General features: G+C 41.3%; 1 protein-coding gene across 3 annotated transcripts in view; it reads right to left on the minus strand.

Moving 5' to 3' along the window:
• The window catches only part of LOC119491162 (unconventional myosin-Ic-like), a 77662-nt gene that overhangs the window by 28234 nt on the left and 24501 nt on the right, over window positions 1-24927 (minus strand). For 2 of the 3 annotated variants that reach the window (XM_037774867.1, XM_037774869.1), the window contains 2 exons: window positions 1390-1545; window positions 489-604 (listed from right to left, as the gene is read on the minus strand). In XM_037774867.1, the coding sequence (XP_037630795.1) occupies window positions 489-604; window positions 1390-1545 (272 nt within the window). Of the gene's footprint in view, window positions 1-488; window positions 605-1389; window positions 1546-12659; window positions 12872-24927 lie in introns of those variants that run through there. The other variant, XM_037774868.1, reaches the window with a different exon arrangement.

Raw genomic sequence — 24927 nt, forward strand, 5'->3', positions numbered from 1 at the left:
TGGATTGTTGATGTTCCATATAGTTTTGCTAAAGCTGGTCCTCACAGTTTGCTCAAATACTGTGGGCAGGGCTTATATTACAAAAAAAATCATATCTCCTAAACACTTTAAGATATGGGACATGTGTAGATATGATGTCAAATTTGGTACCATTTGGCCAATAGGTAGGGCTGTAGCAGCATCATCTAACTATAAAGCTAGGAATTTATGTCTGTCTGTATGTGTGTGTGTGTCCTTCGCATAACTCAAGAACTGTTCATCCGGTCTACTTCACACTGGGTGGGTGTATCGCTGAGGACCCAAGGACGTGCCGAACGGCCCCCTGCCCCGAACAGGCACTGCACTAGTGTATTCTTATTTGCTGAAACCAGCTCCGTTGAATTGCTGTGTGTCTTTCATAACTTTTCAGTAAGTCATTTGGCTGAAAATGTAAAGTTAATGTATAGCTGAGCTGAATACTGAAAGGTGTGCAGAGGTTGTGTACTCACATGTGTGGTGAGACCTCGTAGAAGTTGACTCCACGGTATCGCTCCATGTGGTTCTTGGTGTAGATCTCCAGGTCTCTGTACGGGTTAACTGACACCAGAACTGAACCAATGTATGTCTGGTGGAGAGGGAGCATACGGTCACGTTACATGACAAACACTTTATTGTAGTAGTGTACTGTTAAATTTTCAGACAACTATTCGTGTGAGTATTTAATTCAAACTTTAAAAATTTGTTGAGTCATTTTGCAGTGAGAATATTTAAGTTCAGTTAAGACCAAACAGCTGTCTGCCTCACCCACAGGTCTCGGCCCGCTTCCAAGTGAAACCTAACGCTGCTTATTGGAGTGGAAATACAGTCTAATTCTAATCAACTAAAGGAATCCACCATGAAGGTCAAGGTGAAAATGGTTAAAGAAGAGGCTTATAGCTCATTCTGTCGTGTTTTTAACTACTAATGAACAGCAAAGAAGTCATTTTCAGACAAATCAAATCTCTCACTAGGATAGAGAGTATTTTAAAAGATCTAGTCCACTTTAAATTGGGCAATTTGCATCTAAATGAACCAAATATGCAAATGATAAGGTCGATTTTTCACTGTGACTCTGGGAAACTGGCTGAAAATCTTGCTGAAAATCGTGCTTAGTGTCACGAAAAAAAGGGAAATTTGTGTCTGTGTAAACGAATCAAATAGATTAAGTTTCGTGACTATTTGACAAACTGGCGTGAGACTGTGTTGCCCCGCTACATATCAATGTTAATACACACAGAGCACTGACAAGTTGATTTTTCAATTTTACAACATTCTGCTCAGCATATATCTTCGTCACAATTCTTTAATAACCATCTTTATTAAAAATGTTTATGTGATATATGTTATTTCCTCTTCACTCCAACCACTCACATAGATGAGGTTCTCTTTGAAGCGTTTGCGCAGGTTCTCTATGAAGGCGGCCTCGCTGGTGTAGTTCTCCAGCAGGACAAAGTCCTGCACGCCCACCCGGTCTCTGGCTGTCAGGGCCGACTCCATCATAGCCCGCACCCCGTCACTGGCCACCACCTAGAGGAGGACAAGCAGGGAGGAGGTGGAGTTAGTGACTGAACGTGACAGCATAACCTATGTCGTGTAACACTTCATCAATCAAAGGAGAAATCAGAGAAACGAAGAAGGGAGGGACCGACGGACACATCACGCTCACATAATCCATCCTCATTAGGGAAGAAGGAATGAGGGGACTAGAAGAGACCAGAAATTCAAATCATAAATCAGTGCTGCACCAACTGGGAGACAAATGACCAGTAAAAAGCTGTGGAAACAGTGTACTGCCTTGTTTAACACCAATATAAAAGCCACTGAGAGGCAGGTACACATAAAAGTATCAAGTACATGTGGAATTCAAACTGTGATGCATGAACAGCTTCCACTGAACTGTGATTAATTGAATAAAGAGCACGTCAGGCACATCTCTGTCGTCAGTCTCTCGTGCGTCTGACGGAACAGATAGATAATCGACCCAGCTGTCTACACAGGCTGCAGAACATCTTGTGGTTTACTCAAACTATACTTGCGTAAACGTGACCCAAGCAGTATTTTAAAGGTCTAGTGTGTAGGATCTGGCGGTATCTAGCGGTAAGGTGAGGAGATTACAGCCAACTGAAGCCTCTCCCAAGTGAGCCAAGCATGTAGGATTGCTACGGTGGCCAACGTGAAAACGTGAATGTCCTTCTCTAGAGCCAGTTGTTGTAAGAGAAGCAGAGCTTAGAGTGTGTGTGTATGTGGGAGGTGAGTGGTGAAGCAAGAGAGAGAGAGAGCGTCGACGACGGGAGTGAGTAACGTTATCGACTCCGGCCCAAGCAGGAAAAGTTAACAGAGTTTGGTTTGTCCGTTCTGGGCTATTGTAGAAACATGGCGGTGCAACATGGCGGACTCCGTGGAAAGAGGACCCGCTCACTATGTAGATACGAACGGTTCATTCTAAGGTAACGAAAACACAACGATTACTATTATCAGGTGATAATACACTATACTTATTGATATTATATTCCATTCCTGCCAATAGATCCCCCTAATTGTTTCACATTGGTCCTTTAACGCTTCAGGTCTATTTTCTTCTATTTTCTGCACATAAATACAGCGATCATGTGTTGGTCTCTGAGCGCTGCCCAAACGCAGTTGACCTACACTCATCACTGTGCCTGAAGGCATCCTGTGTAGACACAGATGGAGCACTAAAGCTGCGGGGTCTTGCCATAAACTCAAAAAACGTCAAATTTAAAGATATAAGTAGGTAAGTAGGACTGCAACTAATTATTATTTTCATTATCAGTTAATCTGCAGATTATTTTCTTGATTGTTTGACTATTTCTTTAGTCTACAAAATGGCAAAATAGGATAGAAATGAGTGAATTTGCAACAGCTGCAACCACGTACGCGTGACGCCTCCCACTAGGGCTGGGAAATCAACATTTTTAATACCTCGATATCTATATTGTGATGATGTTGTAGGATTGACCACGGACGCTTTTACAAAATATTCACACAATGAGATTCTTGATAAATAATCATCAGTAATGTGGATATAATGAACAAGGGGGTAAAAGCAAATAAGAGAACAGCTAGAAAAGTCTGGTAAGTTCACATTAGCTATTCACACCCACACACTTGATCTCCATGCCAAATGTTAGCCTCCTAGGGCGAAAACTGTGGCTGCCAAAGGGTGGGGACATTTTTGCGGACCTACCGACCGATCGGCCGACAGAGTGAGTTATAGAGCTCGCTGGACGTGCCCATAACAATTTCTCTGGACCCAAAGTGATGTCTTCAGGCATCTTATTTCTGACCAGCAGTTGACAAGATATTTGGTTTACGAAGATATAAAACAGAGAAAAACAAGAGAAACTGGATCAATAGAATGAGTGCTTTTGCTTGAAAAATGACTTAAAAGATGAATCAATTATCAAAATAGTTGCCATGTAATGTACATGTAAGGCCGAGTTATCAGATGTCATCATCTTTAACACAGAAATAAGTTGCATCCTGGAATCAAAATTTGTGCTAGTAGAACCATTTCTTCCTGTCCCATAAGCTCTCATCACATCTTTTAGGACTTAAAGAAAGTCCCCACAGCTGTCAACCCTACAATAGTGCACATTCAGACCAATGGCACAAACTGCACTGTTTGAGGTATAAAAAGCCATTCATTCAAACACATACGATAAAATAGAGAGGATATTTTCTGTTTGTATATATCGCCCAAAGTTGTCTTTATAACAGCCCCTAAGTGACCTTCTCACCTCTAAAAGTTGAGATGGAGCCAAACCCCTGAAGTGTGAGGGAGGAAATGTATCACTTCGACCAAAGTGCCCCACCCAGGTTGCACATACACAGCACACATTTAGAATGAGAATCGAAATTAAATTGCAACACTTACATTTTTGAGCTCATCGACACGGTTGCCCAGGAAGCCGTGTTCTAAGATAGAGGCTTGAGTTTTGCGCATAAGATTGCGAATGTCACCCAAATCCATGTTTAACATGTACTGAGTTGGACAGAACTAAAACCAACTCGACTTTGTGCTGAGGGTAGAGGCAGAGACAACCTGTGCAGGGACAGGGACAGACAACACACACACACACACACACACACACACACACACACACACACACACAAAGTACAGCAGGTGTTGTTTTTGTGCTAAGCAGTACGGTCCTCTTCATCCCTCAGGAGACCGTGAAGAAGAGACGGAGAAAGAAAGAGGAGAAAGCTTGAGGGACGAGAGAACATATTAATTAGCGCAGGGCGAGACAGGTGGGAAAAATACAGAGGAGAGAAGTGTAAGGGTGAAGAAGAGAGAGGAGATGATGGATGCCAGGTTATGACTCCAGTCCTGTATTTAAACTGGACTGGAAAGTTAACAATACTCCCTGAAATTCCACACAGCAGCGCCCTCACCGACACTAACACCGAGCCCATTAAATCACTTCATCGCCGGTCAGAACACAAAGAAGTGCACAACATCTTGATCTGATTTCATTGCGTGTGCGTGTTTGATCCTGGGTTTCAAAGGGAGGAATCATGCTTCACACATGAGGAGAAGCCGTGGGACACTGGTGTGGACCTGGATCTGTGTCTGTAACTCCACATAAAGGAGGCAGAAGTGACAGCGCAGCAGGTAACAGTGACCCTAATAACATTACCGAGCACCGCCTGTTATGTTTATGCTCTTTAATGAACTGAGCAACCCCCCTGCACTTTATCTTTACTGCCTTTCAAAAGAGCAGAGTGGCCTGGCTAAGAGAGGGAGGCTGTTAGAGCTGACTCACATCTCATCTTTATGATCTGATGAGGAGGACTCAATCTTTCATCTGTGCACTTTAACTTCTTACTCCAGGCTGCAAAATCTGCGACAGCATATGTGTGCACGCGTCCTCATAAGGACACAACAATGGCACAAAACCAAAGTGTGGACAAGTCAATTTCATCTCTTTAGAAGAGACGGCTTTTACTGTTAGATTTTACAAGGCCACACAATATACAACTCTCACAATAAAGAGACTTTCGATAGAGTATGCAATGGATATCAGCATTGCTTTTCATGACGCATTGGCTATACATTCACTGTATAGGCTTCTTCAGCACCTCTCGAGGCTTTACAGATGCATTTAGTTTGCTTTGAAGCAGACTAAATGCTGCACACATCAAGAAGACTGGCAAGTGATGAGGAAAGGAAGCTGACACACTGACAGGAGTGGTAGATGTAGGTAACAATATACTCAAAGCTTAAAGGAACAGTGTGTAACATTTCAGGGGATCTATTAGCAGAAATGGCATATAATATTCATAACTATGTTTTCGTTAGTGTATAATCACCTGAAACTAAGAATCATTGTACCTGTAAATGAGTATGATATGTCCCCTTTAAGGTTTACAGCTTTAAGGGAAGGGAAAGTTGAGGATGGAATGCATTGAATCAGTGCTGTATTGATACAAGTATTCACATGTTTTTCAAGTATTAATATCAGCATGTGAGAGTTCACATGTCCCACGTCCCATACATCCTTGTTTCTCTCACCCCTGGATGCCATGAGCTCTGGTGACCCATTGTTTCACACATTTCTATAGAAAGCAAAGAAACTGCAGCTGTGTGTGTGTGTGTGTGTGACTAACATTCCTTGTTAACAGTCTCTGCACTTCTCACCTGTCAATCAAACAGTATGGCTGGTGTTTTGACCCGTTTGTTTTGTTTTTTTTGGTGATTTCTGTACTTATCTGTTCAGCTATTTATCTATTGCTGCTATAACTAACTAACCACTTATTTTTCTTAATGCAAAACACACTGCTGTTGCTGCAGCTGGAAACATATGAAACATACTGTATATGACTTTCTATGTAGCAGAGGATTTTTCCTGGGAAAGATTTACAAGACAGCGAGTGTTTAGACCAAACGTAAAGGACTCCATCATCTGGGAACAGGTCAAATCACCGTTAGGAGTGGCACAACGGACATTTACATTAAGGTGTCATGGTTTAGTACAAAACCCTCCAAATATTATGGCGCCGTGGAGGAAAGAAACCAGAGCCTTATTTCCTCACCTCACCTCTCCCCTCTTCTTCCTCCTCTATACATTCCATCTCTCATTCACTTTCCCTGCTTGTTTCAGTCTCTCTCTCTCCATTACTTCATTGTTTCCCAATGCCGCTTTCACTGTTTGGCTTTCCTGCGTGTAGTGCCGCACACCGGACCTCCACCCGGTCTCAGGAACACGCCAAGTACGTGCCTACCCGGTTCCTACAGTACATGTCGTCATGTTTTCCAAATCCTTTGCAGCAAACAAGGCAGCCTGGGGCCAGATTAGCAGCAGGAGACCTGAAGAGGTACGACTCTCTGCCTCATGCTACGTTCACACTACGAACGACAAAACGGCAAGCGGGGTCGGCTACAGCGTCGCCGAGTCGCCGTTGAGGTGTTGCTTAAGTGCTCGTTGATGTGGCTATGTTGTTATTGGAGGGCTGAAAAAAAGTTGAGGTCAGCTCAACTTTGATTTGACTTGTAGCCTGTTGCTGTGTCACTCACAGTGTGAACGAAGCTTCTGCTATAGCGTCTGACTCGTGTGAGTTTTCGAGCCATGAAAACAAACGAACTGCAGCACATTATTCATATCAGAGATTAAGAAGAGCAATTGGCTGATAACTTTTTCCCAAAACAGTTATCTGCCCAGTAGATTAGTCTGAAACAATGCTCTACCACGCTGCCCCTTCTCCCCTATCGGTCTACTTTTCTCATCCATTCTTAAGCTCCCACATCTTCTCACAATACCATCCACTAAGGGGGTTTCATAAACCATAGTCCGTTTGGCTAGTCCGAATCACAGTTAAATTGATACTTTTGGTTTGTTTTCTATTTAGTCTGGTTCGGTTTCACAGTGCACAAATCAAAGAGGACCAAATAAATTAAATAAATGAGTTGCTGAGGGGAGTGTATGAAGCAGTGAATTTATCTTTTTCATCTCGAGAGCTGCCACTTCTATGTAGGGAATCGTGGACTTTGATGCTGTCAATGTATTTTCACTTTGACTTGGCACTGATCGATTGCAAACAAATCCCTTCTCCTCCAGTTTATTTGGAATGACTTTATAAACGTCACTATTTTTGTGGACTTTATTAAGCATATTCTGTATGTTCTCTTCGGCCCAGATGTCAAACCTGTTGTTTACCTGTGTCCATCTCAACAAATGCCGGCACAGGCAGCCTGCAATTTGGTTTGCATAGAGACCACCTCTGTTCGGTCTGTGCCAGAGTACGATTACTGCGTTCACAACCACTCAAACAAACCGCACCAGAGGTTGAGCCGCAAAAAAGCGGACTTGTTGGCTCGTGAAAGCGCTCTAAAATAACAAATCCCTAGAGAAAATGTATAGAACACCAGGACTCACAAAAAGTCTAACTGCAGAGAACAATTAGGGCTGGGTATCATTTGAAATGTTGAGCCACGCTAGAAGCAATGTCGGTTGTTCGGTCCTCAACTGTGGTCCAGACTGGAATATCTCAACATCTGCTGAATGGATTGGCACAACATTTTGTACAGACATTCATGGGTCTCAGTCTATGAATCTTACTAACTATGGTAATCCCCTGACAAAAAGATTTTTCATATACCTTATTTCGAGAAATATATTGTTTTTTCTACAAAACCCTTTTTTCCATTCACTGGCAAACGATGACTTAAATCAGGAACTATCTGATCAAAGAATACGTTAACAAGACAATCAGCATGTAAATTGGCTAACACAGAAACTGATCCAAAATACTAGGTATTTACAGTAACTGTTCCTCATGCCACCTAGTATTATTTCGCGAACCCATTTTACTGTATGGGTGTATTCACCATATCTTGAATCTCACTCACTATTCTTATACTATTTCTTATTCCCATTTCCTTTCTCCTCCCTTTAGTCCCTCATTCCTCTTTCAAAAGGACAGATTGAACCAGCAACCACGTCTAAGAGAAGCTGAGAAAGGAGGTGAAAGCAGAGGGATTTGATCATCCAGCCAGCCTGTGAACAATAGCAATTTGACCTTTACATCGCCCCGGGTGCGCTCGCAGAGCTCAGATGTCACACTGTTTATGTAAACCTCATCTAACCTGCTGCTTTCACTGCACCATACAGTGCTCATGATGGAAGCACGGATGGATAATGATGAGAATTTAACAGCCATCTAAACCTACATAACTAGGCTTGAAATAAGACACGTTTGAATGTGCTTCCACTTTACTGGCTTATTTGTGTTGGCGTGTTGCACCAGTGCTGCTTTACTTACTGTATATTAGTCAATATCAAGCACCTCTCTTCTCAATAGCTTTTTTTAACTTTATACATACCTGTCAACAAAGAGCATAGGTTTTGTGTATTCACTTTTTCTACATTTAAGAGCTATAAACTTCTACGAGTTCACCACTAATTTTAAAGTGTTTCCATGGCAACCATGATTAAAAAAAGATGGCTGTGTGACTCAACTCCACTTCTTTACAGACATTTTTTAGTATGTTGAACTCTAGTATATCTATAATAGTACTGTACTGGCAAATCTCATCTTTCTACATGTGTTTAGTGTACAAACTGAGATTTGAGATTAAACAATTTGTTACCTAATTGATAAGTAAATCGATAGAAAATGAATCCACAACAATTCATTGACAAATGATTAATAATTTTTCAAGCATTTCAATAGTGATAAAAATCATTAGTGGCAGTCCTACAATAATTACCTATTTGGATTTTTTTTTTAAATTAAAGGTGCACTGCATATTCATAAAGATGGAAGACTCACAAGAGAGAGATTTTAAAGAGGACCTATTATGGTTTTGTGTTTTTTGCTTTCCTTTAGAGCGCTATATTGTTTTTTGTGCATGTAAATGGTCTGCATCAAGTTACAAAGCCCAAACAGCACTTTCTTGGGTCCAAGCAATCGCTCCGAACGTCCACACCAGAACGGGCATTGCACTAGTGTCTATAAATAGGGAAATAATTAGCTACTATTGTTTGATGTGTTAATACCACCAAAGGAAAATGAGCTCACATCGCATGCTCAGAATCTTCTTCTCTGGTATTTGACGTATCGTTGACGTAGTCTTTATCGACACCTACTGGTCCGCCTCTCTAGTTTGGATGGGGATATTCTTTAAAACGAAGGTCGTGTGGGCAGTTTTTTTTTTAATTTTTTGATTCAAAGTGCTAAGAAACAAATCAGGCCCCGGGGCGCTGAAACCAATTGGAGTTAAATATTTGAGCATGTAAAAGATCCAATTTAAATATGCAAAAAGGAGAACAGAGGTGTGTAGCAGTCAGTCCTGTTAGAGAAAATAAACTCACTTCTTCCGACTTCTGTTTCACATGATTTGTGTAATGACAATCAATCTCATGAAGAAATGGTTAGCTACTTGCAGAGTGTTTTGCCCTTTTTTTCTGCATTTTTCCATTATAAATCAGTTGTCTGGCACCGATTTCTCCTCTTCTCTTATGTGTTCAGCAGTAGCTGGCAGAAAGGAAGTGGCATGAAGTGAAGAAATACAGAACGTCTAGATTCATTTTTGAGACGTGAATGTCGTCCTTGTGTAAATGTAGTAAGGTCATAATGATGCCAAGTGTGACATCAGAAGTCATGCAGGAGCGGATGGCGTCCTATTAGTCAAAGACTGACTTTCATTGAGACTTGAAGCCAATGAAGTAGAATACACACTCTATGTGTGTAATATGTCTAAGTGGAGGTGAGTTATATCCTCTATAACAGATGTGCTACAGGTGAGTATTAATAAGTATTTTCCCATCCCACACCTGTACAGGATCAAAGCTTATTTTTCTACATTTTTTTTTGTACATTTAAATCCCGAGAGACTGTGGAGTTGCTCTGCAGAGCAGTCAGACAGGTGGGACGAGCTAGCTGAGTCTCCCGCATGAACTAAACCAGCCTAACTGAGGACATGCGGGCCAAAACAACACAATTATCAGCTGGGAGTCTTGGAGTATTCGATGTGTTGTACTGTGTCACTACTAAACTAAGGCCCCCATATGATTAAGTGCTCCTGAGCACTACTCTGCTGCGTTCTTACCCGCTCCAGGTGAGCCATTCTATAGCTTATCCTGGACTTTGGTCTCCCTGGAGGGGGCAGGGAGCAAGTGAACGGAAAACTTCCCTAATGTGGATTCACATAAGTAATCGATGCAGCTAGGGATGCACCGATACCGGATGGGATATCGGGCCGATACTGACTCAAATAGCTAGATCGGATATTAGCGATAATGGGGCCAATCTATTAAAATCACTTCTATGTTTATACAGTATACAATATACATTATGTACTGGAATTGTAATTCCTATTTAATTTTTGACCATTTAGTTGCTGCATTAAAAATGTTCACACCTGAATTGTAACTATTATTTCCAATAATAACTATATACATACATTTGCATGAAGCAGCATATTTGCCCACTCCCATGTTGATAAGAGTATTAAATACTTGACATATCTCCCTTTAAGGTACATTTTGAACAGATACTAAATGTGTGATTAATTGCTATTAAATATTTTAATCGATTGACAGGCCTACACAAAATGTTTAAAATCGTGATAATATTGTATCGTGGGACCTCTGGGGATTCACCCACCCACCCCCAATAAGTATCACATTTTTGTCACTTATTACAACCATTAATAAAACAAATATATTTGTCACTTTTACAAATATAGCCTTGTGTAGAAGTGAAATGTTGCTATGCTATGTCAAAATCGACTCCACCAAAAGTAAAAAGAAGTTGATATTAAAAGCACAAAATACATCTAAAACTACTGATTCAAAACCTCTCATATTAGTACAGGTACACACAAAAAACACAGCTAGAATAATAAGAGAGATTTCATTCATCCATAGTGGACAGGCAGCCCGAGTAGTAGAGCAGGCTGGTTAACACTGAAACTCCAGTTAGCATTAACTCAACTATAAGCTGACATGAATCCTTTACTCTGTCACTTTAAGTTGAGCAACTACCTTTAATTGGAACCTTCAAATCACACATTTGTCAATTTTATGAGACATTTATGAGTCGGTTAGTCAGTCAGACACAAGTATTTAGCAACACTAACTTACCCGACCCCAACGATACTCCATAGACAAACAGCTTTGAGGTTTTCAAGTCATCAGGTTTGAATTCCACATACAATGAGCTATAGTTTACCAAGCCACTCAGAAGCTCTTCACTTGTCAAACTTCATCTCCACTGAGACCTGACGTAGCCTAGAAAGTGACTAGGGTGGATAGCCTGAGGAGAGCGAGGCGAGCCCTACATAAACTACCTATTGAACTGAAGTCAGACGCCCTGCAGGCAGCAATGACAACTGTGTCAGGAATCTCTCAGGGCATTGTGTCATCCTGACAAATCTGATAGTCCTACATAGAGCTGTCCTTAACCAAAGAAATTCTTAGTTAACTAGCACTCACGCGATTTTGACGAATAATCGATTAGTTGATTTAATCGACAGATCTGTAAAACTGGGTTTCCCTACAAAGGATCACACAAAAGCACTGCTTTATATCTTGTGTTTACCAGAGATGTGCTCAACAGTTTCTTGGAGAAAAAAAAAGCACAAAAAATGACTACCCAACTAAAGAAATCTTAGTTTACCAAGACCAAAACGTCCGTTTAGTCGACAAATCGACTCAGAGGGGGCAGCCCTAGTCCTCCACACACACACTGTTGTAGGAGCAGAGAAGGCTCTTAACAATTGATCAAATCCTCATGGATGCATGTGCCAGAATGTGAGGGTTAATACTTCTATACAAGTTCAACTGTAGGAGTTCCAGCATACGCTATCATCAGTAAGAGAAAATACGTGCAGCACCAAAAAGAAGGTTTTAAGTCACACACACACACACACACACACACACACACTCATACATCACTGATACAACACACACTTTTCTGATTAACATGCTTCACTGTTACTCCCGGTGAATGCCAAAGAATGCTGCCCGGCCACACAACACCACCATGTGATTGCCTCGCCCTGGGGCGGCGCAAACACACACACACACACACACACACACACACACACAGACACACCCACACACACACACACACACACACACACACACACACACACACACCCACAGCGATGAGGACACACCTTCTCGGATATCAAACAGATTCAAATTCAAATGGCTCTGACATCAACATGACAAATACAGAGTGAGGGTGAAGAAGGATGCTGAGATGAAGGAGGAGCGTGATGACTAAAAACAGTTGAGGTAAGCATGAGAAAGGTAATGTCAGGTGAGCAACAAACCCCGCCACAACGCAGGCTGTTACGGCTCTAGCTTTCACCTGCCTCTCTCTCACCTGCGTCCTTGAGGTTCAAGATCATGCTGTCAAGGTTGTCACACAATTTGAATGCAACTGTAAGTACTCATTACAAAGCTCCTAAAAACTTTCTCTATCACTCCAATAAACTCCATCCCCCACTTCAATAGCCTGACCAAAAGTGAACCCCACCTAACTCCTTACCTTTCAGAGTGCAAACCTGTAGAGCAATTCTTGACTAACACTAAACCATCAAAAGGTGCCCTGATTTGCTCCACATTCTGACTGACGTTTTCTGCAAGATGAACGTGAGGTCTTACCAAAGGTCTGTACTTCATGGCTCCTGACCTGCTCTCGAGTGATTTGGACGGGGGTTTTTTTTGCTCCCACCGACCGCGCCGATAGTCCAGCTATAAGAATGTGGCCTCCAGCGCCGCGTCACGACCACTATTTAGTCGAGAGTTTGTTTTTAGAAGCTCTCCCCTTCGTCCTGAGAGCCAGCTGCCATAGCTTCTCCCCTTACTGCTGCTCACACAGGCACACACCTCACTCTGTCTCTCTTGCTCGCCACTCGTTCACCCACTTTTCTTCTCCCTACCTTCCTCCCTCCCTCCCTCCAGAGGAAATAGTCCCTGTGTTGGGTGACACATAACCCCCCCTCCTTCCCTCTCTCTCTCTCTCCGCTTTTTTCGCCCTCTCCTCAATCCAACAGGCATTTATGCTAAGAAAACTTACCAGAGTTCCTCTCATTTTTCCTCTATTCTTGCTCTCTCTCTGCTCTTAAGAGAAGGGAGCTAACACATCTCTTATCATGCACACACACACACACACGCACATCTGGCCCTAACCACCCCTGGAGAGAAAAAAGGATGGGAAAGGAAGAAATGTGTCCCGATGCCAAAGGGGTAAAGAGTGTGAGCGCACCCAAGCGTGCCTGTGTGAAAAAGGGAAACTCTTAAGTAGTAAAATGCAGCATGAGCCAATAAATGATCACCTATTTGAGCCAAAAGAGTTTCCTTTTTCCTTCCCTCCCCTCTCCCCACTCTGCCGTTTACAAGCCAAGGCAGAAACCAGACAGGCAGCCAAGAGCTCCGCTGTCATAAATACGTCTCTTAATGCTTACTGCAGCCAGCTCACACACACATAGATGTATACAATGATGCTCGCATGCATGCACAGGGACTTATCATCATTAGTCCAATGTCATTATAGGGAGTGTAATTACTCCAGACCAGTGTATACACTGAGCCGCTGCAGATCAAAGGCCTCAGCAGTCTAATGCATCTGCTTGTTAACACTAATAACAACTGACAGCGTACATGCAATGGGCGTGTGCTGCTGGGAACAAAGAGGAAGTTTCCATCACAGTTACTGGACTAATGCTCGGACATTAATGAGGGATAGTTTGAAATCACCTGTTTGTAAGCCTTTTACTGAATGTCTGCTTAGTTTATTTGTTGAGGTGAGGATGAACTTGGGCAGCCCAAACTTAAAGGAATAGTTTGACATTTTTGGAAATACAGTTATTTGCTTACTTGCCAAAAGTTAGATGATAAGATCAATACCACTCTCAAACATGGAGGACGGAATCTGCCAAAATAAAAAATAAATGAATGAAAAAATAAATGATTCGATAAATAAATAAATATATCATAAATGTAGCAAAGATAATGTGAAAAATATAGCCATTAAGTAATTGATAAAAGGTGACATAAATTGATATTTCTGTTTTAATTTGCTACTTTGTTTATTTATCTTTGTATTAATTTCCTTATTTATTTACTCTTCTGTTTATTTATTATTTATTTTTATTAATTTAAAATGTATTTATTAATTTTTGCATTTTTTATTTATTCATTCTTTTACATTTATTTATTTATTATGAATTTATTATGAATTAATTTACAATTATTTTATATTTATTTTTAAATGTATGTATTTATTTATTTATGCATGATTTTCCCTTTGCGTGTCACCCCTTATTTATTTCCCAAAACGTATTTATTTCTGTATTCTTTTCTTTACACATTTTCTTTTTACATTTCTTTATGCACTTCTGCCTCATTATGCAAATGAGGGGGCCGTCACTCAATAAAACAGAAATATCAATCTATGTCACATTTTATCAAATGGCTACATTTATTTTTAATATTATTTTTGCTACATTTAATGATATATTTATTTATTTATCAAGTCATTTATTTATTCATTCATTCATTTTTTATTTTGGCAGGTTCCGTCCTCCCTACTCATATCTGTCAATCTTCACATCTAACTTTAGAAAAAAAAAGTTGGATTATTCCTTTAATGTGCCAAGATGCATAAAAAAGCTGTTATATCCCTTTTTCAAGAAAACGTACAGTGTAATTTGTCAGGAGTGTGAAAGCAATGCCAAACATTGACAACAAACAACAGCAAAAACACAAGGGATTATAAGAGTATAAGGGAGGTCTGTGGTAGCAGGTTTAGTATTAGTAAGGACATTTCTTCGATAGGTTTCAGACATGAAAGAGATCTCAAGAGTTCCTGGTGCTGGACAAAGTGGGGCATTCTAGTCTATGTGGAAGAGGCTTCAAAGAGCAAAGCAGCAGCAGCAGCAGCAGGAAAGCCAGCTTTTATAGGCCTCATTAGGATGACTCCCTCCTTCCTGCTGATCTAAGAGAATAGGCCCATAAATCCAAAGACGTGGCGCTTGCTGGTACTATATATTCCATGTTTAGGTCCATTTTAGTCCATTATGTCTCCCATACACTAGAGACTTTGAAAAGACTTTTAAAAGACTGAAGTCTGACACCTTCTCACATCTAAAGGCTGTCCGTTTTTTAGTCACAGACTAGAAGATTTTGCAAAGACTGGGGATCGTGCAGGGTCACTATTTACAAGACTACAACTAGATTCCTTTTGAGATGATGTCACATCCTGCTCCTGGTGGAAATTTACAAGACGAAAAACTGTTGAGAAAGAAGTGGACAGAAATCGCTGCAGTCCTCAAAATCCCCAGTGAGTATGCTATAGCTAGCTAGCTACCTAGTTAACCACTGTCCCGAATAAACTTATGAGCACATCTCTGGTAAGCACACGATTTGAAGTGATGCTTTTGTGGGATTCTTTGTGGAGAAACTCAATTTTACAGATCTGCTGATTAAATCAGGTCATTGATTAGTTGACAAAATCTTGTGAGTGTTAGTCGACTAACAATTTATTTGGTCAAGTACAGCCGTAATTTTAACTTCATCTTCTGCCAAAACACACCTGAAAGAGAGAACTGTGTAGGTCCAGTAGGTTTTTTTCATCATGACAGGAGTAATAATAGAAAGGGAGCTGGTGGGAAAAGTAGAGGAAAGTTAGAAATGAGGAAGGAGAGAAGAAGTGAATGAGAGAATGACAGGGCAGGTAAACATAGAGGCAGAGAATGGCTTTAATTTCTCTTGTTTCAGAAATTTGAACTGCCGTCACCTTCCTCATCTGCTCTGAGGCTCACAGAGCTCAGGTAAAGTCTTGGTCAAGGTCATTCTATTCCTGCTTCCGTGTAGCTCTTCCAGACCAAGACCAGTTAGCACAAAGGTTCTTTATAAAATGGTAAATTGAGCAGAAGAACCCAGTTTTCATTTAGTCTAACAGTCTTCACATCAGCATGAACCTAATGCCAGGTACACACTACACGAGAATCAAGCTGATTTTGGGCCTGATTCCCCCCCTCCTGACGATCGTCAGCAAAGCCCTAATTTTTTGATGGTTCTAAAGATTATTTTTCCAGATATTCATGTGGCGTGAGGTACGTTAAGAGTGTTTTTTTACATCCCCAATCTGCTCGGAAGTTCATCCTGGCCGCACCGATCTCAAATCGTAAATATTAAACATGCTCAATATTTACGATGGGATATCCTGTTGTGTGTGGGGAACCCCGAGGACAGCCGATGGCGCAGTCACGTGGGAAAGAACGATAGCCAATTAAGAACCAAGCTGACTGAAGCGGAAGGACAACCACCACCGTCATGGCGACCTTGGCTATTGCATGAGTTAATGCAAAACGTGAAGCATAAAGTAGTAGTAAAATGGAGCTCAGAAATGGAGGACCAACTTGTTGATTTGTGGCAACAACACAAGTGTTTATTTAACGTGTCTCCATGACTTCATCCATCCATTCTTCGTGAATTTTCAGTACAGAGTAGTGCAGAAACTAACACTGCTAATTCTTCCTGCTCGTCGTCCGACATGTTTGTTTACACTGAAGTCACATTTGATCGCGAAGGATTTTGCAAAATTTCTGTTTTTTTAGTCGGGACTCTTGTTGTTCATGAATGAATCTGTTAGTGCGTGGTGTGCTGTTTTAGTCAAATCGTTGCTCACCACACACAATATAGGCACTAACCTGTTAAATTTATCATAACACGTCGTTATGTGTGGGGTCTCTCACATTTTCAAAATCTGTTTGAAAAATCTTTAAGTGTGAGCCAGCCTTAAGCTATGAAGAATCATTAAAAGAACATCAAGAGTGTTCACTCATTCACAGAGAGAGAGAGGTGTAACTTCCGTCTCTTATCAAAGAGTGCTATAAGGACAATGTAGGAGAACACACCCTTGGACAACAAGGAAGACTGATGGCAAACAAACACACACTCTCTCTCTCTCTCTCTCTCTCTCTCTTTCACACCGCCCTCTACTGGTCACCCCCATCTGAATGAAACTCAATACCGAGCCATCGGGTTTTTGCTGAGGCAGACATCAAAATGCCTGAAAATAACTCTCCGTCTCTCCATCTCCCTGCATGCCAAGAAAAGACACACACTTTGTACAGGACTTAGCAGTGTCTGTGTCAGAGATTAAACATCTCGTTTGATGCCCCCCTCTCCCCCAACCCCCTCTCAACTCCTTTCTTTCTCTCTCTCTTCATTGCCAGTATAATCAGAGCCCCTGCTGCAGGAATCTGAGTAATGTTTTCCAGACGCTCTCTCCCTTTCTGTGTGTGTGTGTCTCTATCACCGCTGTGTGATAATACACTGGACAGACTGACGGAGGGAAGCAGGCAAAGATACATGAGAAGATAGAGGGCTGCAGTTGTTGAACACCCAACATATCAACTAGATTCATCCGTTTATTCATCTGTGCTAATATCTCCGGCTAAAACGGACTTTTGGGAAGTGTGCAGACTGTAAAGGTGTGTGTGTCTGTGTGTGTGTGTGTGTGTGTGTGTGTGTGTTTCTGCAGGCTCATGCTGAGGCAGCATATTTGTGCCGAGTTGGAGGAAGGCGGGGCTGTATCTGACCACCCGTATCTCGCTCAGCTGTCAGACTTTAACCCTTTCTTATCCACTTTTCTTATCCCCAACTCTCCTTAACACTTTAAGTTTTAAATCATTGGACATTATAGATTGAAACCGGATTTATAAACACCCAAACAACGAGACAAACATATGTATTACACAGAATAACAAATTATTATGCAGCCTAATGGTATCAGATTTGTATTTGTCCTCTCCACCCACCCACACTCTGCCTGACAGCCCCTCCTGCCTACACACACACAATGAGGCCACAATACAGCATATTCAATCTGTCTTTTATAGCTCTGAGACTATAAATGATATGACATGAAAAGCACTAAGAGGGGCATAAAGCCATGGGAACAATACAAACATTGTTTTATATGTGCCATTTGGCAAGCGGAGGAGTTTTACAACTACAGGCTCTGATGCAACCTTTTTGGCCAGCGGTGCCAAAGCAGGTGCATCGAATGTTGTTATTTCATTTAGTAGGAGGACTGTGGTTAATATATTGTCCAGGTATGAGGTCCCTGAAGGGATAATGATTGTAGGGTATACCTAATAATCTACGTGGGTGTTTATGAGTGTGTTAGGTCATTAAAAGAAGCCAGAATCCTATTTTAAGACCAGCCTGTGTTGATGTACACACACAGACCACTTTGGGGAAAAGCACCAAATTAAACATCATGTTGTTTAGATTTGAGGGAAGAAAAAAAAAAAAAAGGTTAAATCCCACTGACCACTTTCAGGGAAATGCATGTGACCTTGACTCCGTGGGAAATCAGAAATGGAAACTTGACTTTCTCTCTTTCTCTCTCTCTCTCTCTCTCTCTCTCTCTCTCTCTCTCTCTCTCTCTCTCTCTCCCCTCCATGTGTGTTCCCCTCCCCTTAAATACTTCTTTCCTCTCTCACTTCCTCTCCAGCAAAGTTTGTTCAGAGTTATCTTGGATATATATAGCAATTTTCCACTCTCCCTCCATTGCCCATGCGGTCCAGAAAAAAATAAGGCATGGGAACGTGTCGTCATGTGACATCATGTCACGCTAATGTGCCATATTTATTAGAAGCTAATACCAAACTGCAATGCCTTGGCCTGTAGAAGGAACTTCTGCAATACTGTCTTCTCTTGCTTGTAGCTTTAGCCATAGAAAGGCAAAGTCCCTCCCCTTCCGGTGGACCACCATGGGATCTTATTTCATAAAAAATATGAATGGTAGTCAACGGCGAGAGACAAATAATTGTTTGATCCTGTTTGAATTGCGCGGTGAATCACACATATATGATGTTTGTCAATTTAAAACATAATTTTGCAAGTCAATAAAGTCGCAGTTTGTCGTAGCGTTATTCAGTTTTGTGTGAAACCGCTCAGTGAACTACATCTCTCGTCTCGCACAATATACGTCACCAACACTAGCTAGCTATCTAACTTAGATATTCCACACACAAATGGAACGTTATCTAACCTGATGTGTTTTATCCAGCGACTCCTGGTCTTTTTATCAGCCGGGAAGAGAAAGAACGATCAGACCCGTTGCTGGTGTGAGTTCATCCCAGTAGGAAACACACCGGCATCATAGCTTCAGAGAGAGAGACGTCTTATGTGACTTTAGTCTTTCTAATTACGTATTTTCCCAGTCTGATACTTCAACAGTTTTACAACAAACTCAGACTTTCTTGACTTGCAAAAATAATGTTTTCAATTGACAAACATCATATGTTTGTTGTAAAACTCTTGCACGCCTGTGTGTTTTCGTACTGGGATGTACTCACACAAGCAACGGGTTTCGCTCGTTCTTTCGCTTGATAAAACAGGTGAGATAACGTTTCATCTGTGCGTGGAACATAGCTTAAGTTAAGCTGTTCCGTGTAAACCTAAGACTACTGCAGCCACACATGGCAGATTGCTCTGTGGAGCAGCACCCACAATGCAGCGTGTTACAACATCTATTTCTAATTTCTACACTAATCACAGCATCCTGGACATGTTCAATTCGATTAGGTCAAACTGTGATCATATCAATGACTCATGTGCACGCCATATTGCTTAATAAAGTTGTGTCATGAGAAAATGCTGCTCACAGACTGAATACAGAGGATTTCAACATGTGCAACGTACTAATATCGTATTAATATCTATAAATACAACAGAGGCATGTCCGTTCACTTATTGACTTCATGAAACCATAGTTTCCTACACTAGTATTAGGCCATGGCATTGTTTGCTCTTCCACCAGGCAGATATTGGTCTTTCAGTAGACATTAGGGATGCACTGACCCGATACGGCCGATCATTAGAGGCACAGATACTGACCTTATTAAGCAGAGTGGATGCGTGTTTTGTTTGTATAAGGACACAAATGCTGCGCGAGCGATGTGGCTCGCTTCCTGCCGTCAGTTTCATGCTATTCCGCTGATCAACAGCTAGTAGCAGTAATGTGCTCAGTAAGGCAGTGAAGAAGACGGCAAGCAAGTAAACATGGATGAAAACAATGCACAATGTGACGTAAATTCAACAACAGAAGTTGCGTGACAAATAAACACGCGGTACGAACACCGGGTGAAAGTCCGGTGTTATTTTACCCACCCATCCACCCCGACCTCCTCCCTACACAGTGTTTGTCTCTTTACACTTCCTGGTTCACGATTGCGTGCATTACATACTAATTGATTTCCTGGGATATACAGTATACAAATTACAGTGCATTACTTTTCAGTGTATGAGAACAGTCTGTTTGGAGGTAGTGGAAATGTTTTTGTACAAAGACGATAAAAGTTAAGGACACTGAATATCCTAAAATACAGCATCTGCTAGAAGCAGCTTCAAGCAAAAATCTGTATCAACCTTCGCAATCCTAAATGAGTGAAAGCCTAGAGAAAAGCCATAGCTCTAACAGGACTTATAAGCTTTTCAGATCTCTATCAATGCTGCACTGTTGCAGCATGTTGAGCACACCCTTCATTGTGAGGTTGCACAGGTTCATTCTCAGCCGATGCTGTAAAGGTTTCATCACACTGATGAATCCCAGGCGTTAAGGATGCTGATATATACTAGGCTATGACATCAGCAATGCAAGATGGGACCAGCCTTTGTTGCTATACAGCACCATAAACCAAATTCACCTTTGGAGTCAGGAGGATTAGCCTGGTACGGAACGATACTGGTGCAGAGCTGCTAAAGTAGCAGATAGCAAAATATGTAAAAGTTAGCACATCTGCAGTTCAGGCAAGATGGGAAACTACAAAATGATGTTTACATTTAGTCCTCTGGGTTGAAATGTATCAAACAAAACTCCTCTCGACAGTAATGTCCTCTATAAGAACATTGGCAGTAAAGTACAGTCCATATGATGACTCCACCCGGCCGTCTCTATTACAATATCATCTAAAACCTCAGTCCCAGTGGGCAGAATTACACTATAGCTGGCTTTCAACCAAAAGCAATATGTCTGCTCCTCTAAGCTGAGTTATAAGTTATGTTAAAGGGAAACGCCTAGTTTTGGGGAATTTTGGCTTATTTTTGGCTTCTTAGCTGTGATGAGATATTGTCCAATAATCTACCAAGAACACTCTGTCCCTGGTAGATCATTGATGCCAAAACTTAACCACATGCAATGAAAGGAGCTTTAAAAAGCAAAGTGGAAAAGGGGTGTGAAAAATACTGATTCACCTACAGTATGTATCGCAATTTTTTTTTTTTTACAATTTTGAAATCAATTGCTTCATTTGATTCAATGTAGAGGTAGAAGGAAGTTACCGCTTTTATTGTTGTAGTCAGAGTAACGTTGCGTATCCATCAAAAACCAAATCAGGAGGGTCCGCGTGGATACGACCTGCACCCTCACATTTTAAATCCAGCGTGGTAAACACTACACATACGGTAAAGTATGGAAACACTTTGGGTTTCACACATTACCAGGAAAAGCAGAGCTAGACATCACTGCTAAAGCTGCATGCTAACTCTGTCATGGACAGGAAATGTTATCGTATCGCGGTAACGTGCGGTGAAGCCGTCCGTCACTCTCATCTCCATGGTCAAATCGCCCGACACTACAACTGTAGAGCACCCATGTACTGTCATTTATGTTAAATGCATTCAAAGAGCCCCGATGGAGCTGACCATGGATGTATAAAGAGAACGGAGTTGACGGGGAGAGCTATCAACTTGGCGAAGTATACATGTGTGACTACGTCCAGTTTCCAAAATATGGTGTTAACAAATGGAACTGTATATACAAAATACATATATAGACATAAGATTGATTGGATTATATTCACCAGAAGTATTAAACATTACATGTCCCTTATATATTAAAAAGAAAATACCACTAATTTGTGATGGAAATGTTATTTTTCTTTGATTTTTGGGTTGGTGGAAAAAATGTAATAAATAATTCCTGACAATTGACTTCAGGACATCTCTGATTACGTACATGTTGAAAATCAAACATTTTTACTGTATTCATTTAGATATTTTCCAAAGTAAAACTCCCTAGAAGTGTATGAATTAAATTTTTCCCATGGTCTAGTGTTAAAAAAGTTAACAAATACCTTAATAAATCGTAATATTGAATTGCAATACTTGTAGAATCGCAATACATATCGAATCGGCAACCAAGTATCGTGACAGTATCGAATCAGGAGATAGATGTATCGTCCCAGCCCTAGTGGAAAGTGAGATGAGTGACTTGCAAAGCATCAAGTTTGTCAGTTTTGTGACTCCCTCTAAGCATCAGGTCGCAAGTTACACACAGTGCTAAAAGTGCACTATAACTTTATTTTGCCATCTCCTCCCTGAATGTCTTTCTCTGGTTGTTTCTGTGTATCGTTACGTTCCAGCAGGCCTGGCTGTCTTCCTGACACCCCGCAGGTTCTTCCACCATAACAAAGTTAGCCTTGTAATTGGTACTAATACAAGACATTACAATAGCTTTAGCTATAAATATTGCATGAACCTTTGGCCCGTCTTTGCTGTGGAATACAACTGTCAATGCTGTGAGAGAAAAGCCAGGGATGGATCAAACCTTAACCCACTGGCTACAAATCAAAGAATAAAGAAAAAACTGAGCGTCTCAAAGTGGCCCTTTGAACTATTAAACGCCTGCTCAAAGTCGCTGTAAATCTGTGTGTATCCCCCCCACCAGCCAAACCACACTCATGCTAACAAGATCTTGACACTAGCCAGACTGTCATTCCATCACCATCTCCTGCCTTCACCTTTTTACTTTCCCTCTCTCCCACGTTGTTCCCCTCACTCTCCTTTCCCATTTCTCTCTCTTTTACAATCGTACGTACATTAGTGCAAGACATATCAACAATCACCGGTTGCTTTAGTCCTGTCTGCCTACCACTGAACCTGAATGGTGCCTTGCAAATGAGGCAAGGGACCAAAGAGAATCAGACCAAAAAAAATGAAGAGAAAAAATAAATGGCAGAGCAGGGCGGCTGTGATGTCAGAGCAAAAGAATGCAAGCCATGTGGGCGGCAAACAAGAGTCAGGAAACAGAGACTAGAGGGCAGGAGAGAGAGAGAGAGAGAGAGAGAGAGAGAGAGAGAGAGAGAGAGAGAGAGAGAGAACTACGATGACAAAGAAGTATCAAGAAAGAGGATGAGAGACAGGAAGTTGATGACAGATGGTGAACGTGTCACAGTAAGGAGGAATTACGATATTGAATGAGGGTGGATGACTGTGTGTGTGTTTTCTGACAGGCTGTCAGCTTATGGTGGCCCTGCACTATATTGACACAAGGGGGTTCCCAGGGGCTAGTCACACTGTTCCCCTTTCTCTCTCTCTCTCTCTGCAACCTACTTAGTGTTCCTCCCTCACTGCTCTGGGTGAAGTGAATCACCACAACGTGTGTCTGTGTGAGAACCAGACCATAGCAGAGTGAGATGTTTCCACCGTGAACACATGTGAGACCAAGAGACTGAAGAGTAAAGCAGCAGGCTTGAAATTAAGTTAATAAGGGAAACTGGGCTATAGTGCTTTTTTCTTTTTTTTTTCAATTCACACACACACCAAATATGGAGACACTCCCTGTCCTTCACACACATACACACCCACTTTTCCACCGTGGCAGCACTTTGGTCGTGCAGGCATTTCCTAAAACGTCTAGCGTCTTCTATAAAGGCGTAATCCTAGGCTGAGTTGAGTAGGCGGTTGAATCTTTCAGAGGAGATTTCTGTGTGGATGAATGGAAGCTGGTACCGGCTCTCCTACAGAATCTCCAGACTGATTACAACCTCTGATATAAGGCTCCGACCGCCAAATACCGCTCTAAATTAACACCCTATTTTAAACCTGGGGGGGTTTAAACAGCTGGTGATGTCAGCGTGGTACAGGCACTGTTTGAGGTCAACAAGTTTGACACTTGGCAGTGAGTTTGCCTTCATATACAGACGTACATCTACGCTGTGTACTGGACCCTTGTCACAGAGGACGTTTTGACAAGTCACAGTAAGAGAAGCACAGGTGTAAATAATAGGGCTGTCAAAGTTAAAGCGATAATAATGCATTAACGCAAATTTGTTTTAAAGCCACTAATTTCTTTAACACATTGACGCAACTTGCAATTTTTAGGTTGTAGCGGCTCAGTTTGTCGCGACGGAGGATAAATGGCAAAATTTTGGCGAGGAAAAACTGGCATGGCCATTTTCAAAGGGGTCCCTTGACCTCTGACCTCAAGATATGTGAATGAACATGGGTTCTATGGGTACCCACGAGTCTCCCCTTTACAGACATGCCCACTTTATGATAATCACATGCAGTTTGGGTCAAGTCATAGTCAAGTCAGCACACTGACACACTGACAGCTGTTGTTGCCTGATGGGCTGCAGTTTGCCATGTTATGATTTGAGGATATTTTTCTATGCAATCAATTTTTCATATCAATATTTAAATGCAGTACCTGTGAGGCTTTCTGGAAAATATTTGTCATTGTTTTGTGTTGTTAATTGATTTCCAATAATAAATATATACATACATTTGCATAAAGTAAGTATATTTGCCCACTTGACAAATCTCCCTTTAGGGTACATTTTGATTAGATAAAAAAATATATTTGCGATTAATCATGATTAAATATTTCAATCGTTTGACAGCCCTAGTAAATATTAAAATGAATGATGGCTGAATTCCATTTAGTTGCATCAGTTTTGTCTCTGATAGTGTGCAGCCTGGCTCGCCGTCATGGCTTACTGAATAGAACGGAGCCATCGTTAATGTTATTAGTACCAGTGCTTTACCTCATATGAAAAGTCAAAATGTCTGCTGTTGAAATGGGCCTATTCTTTGAGTCATTAAAGAGATCATTGCATAACTGGTAAGA

Source organism: Sebastes umbrosus, chromosome 7, assembly GCF_015220745.1.
Source record: "Sebastes umbrosus isolate fSebUmb1 chromosome 7, fSebUmb1.pri, whole genome shotgun sequence".
NCBI classification, from domain to species: Eukaryota; Metazoa; Chordata; class Actinopteri; order Perciformes; family Sebastidae; genus Sebastes; species Sebastes umbrosus.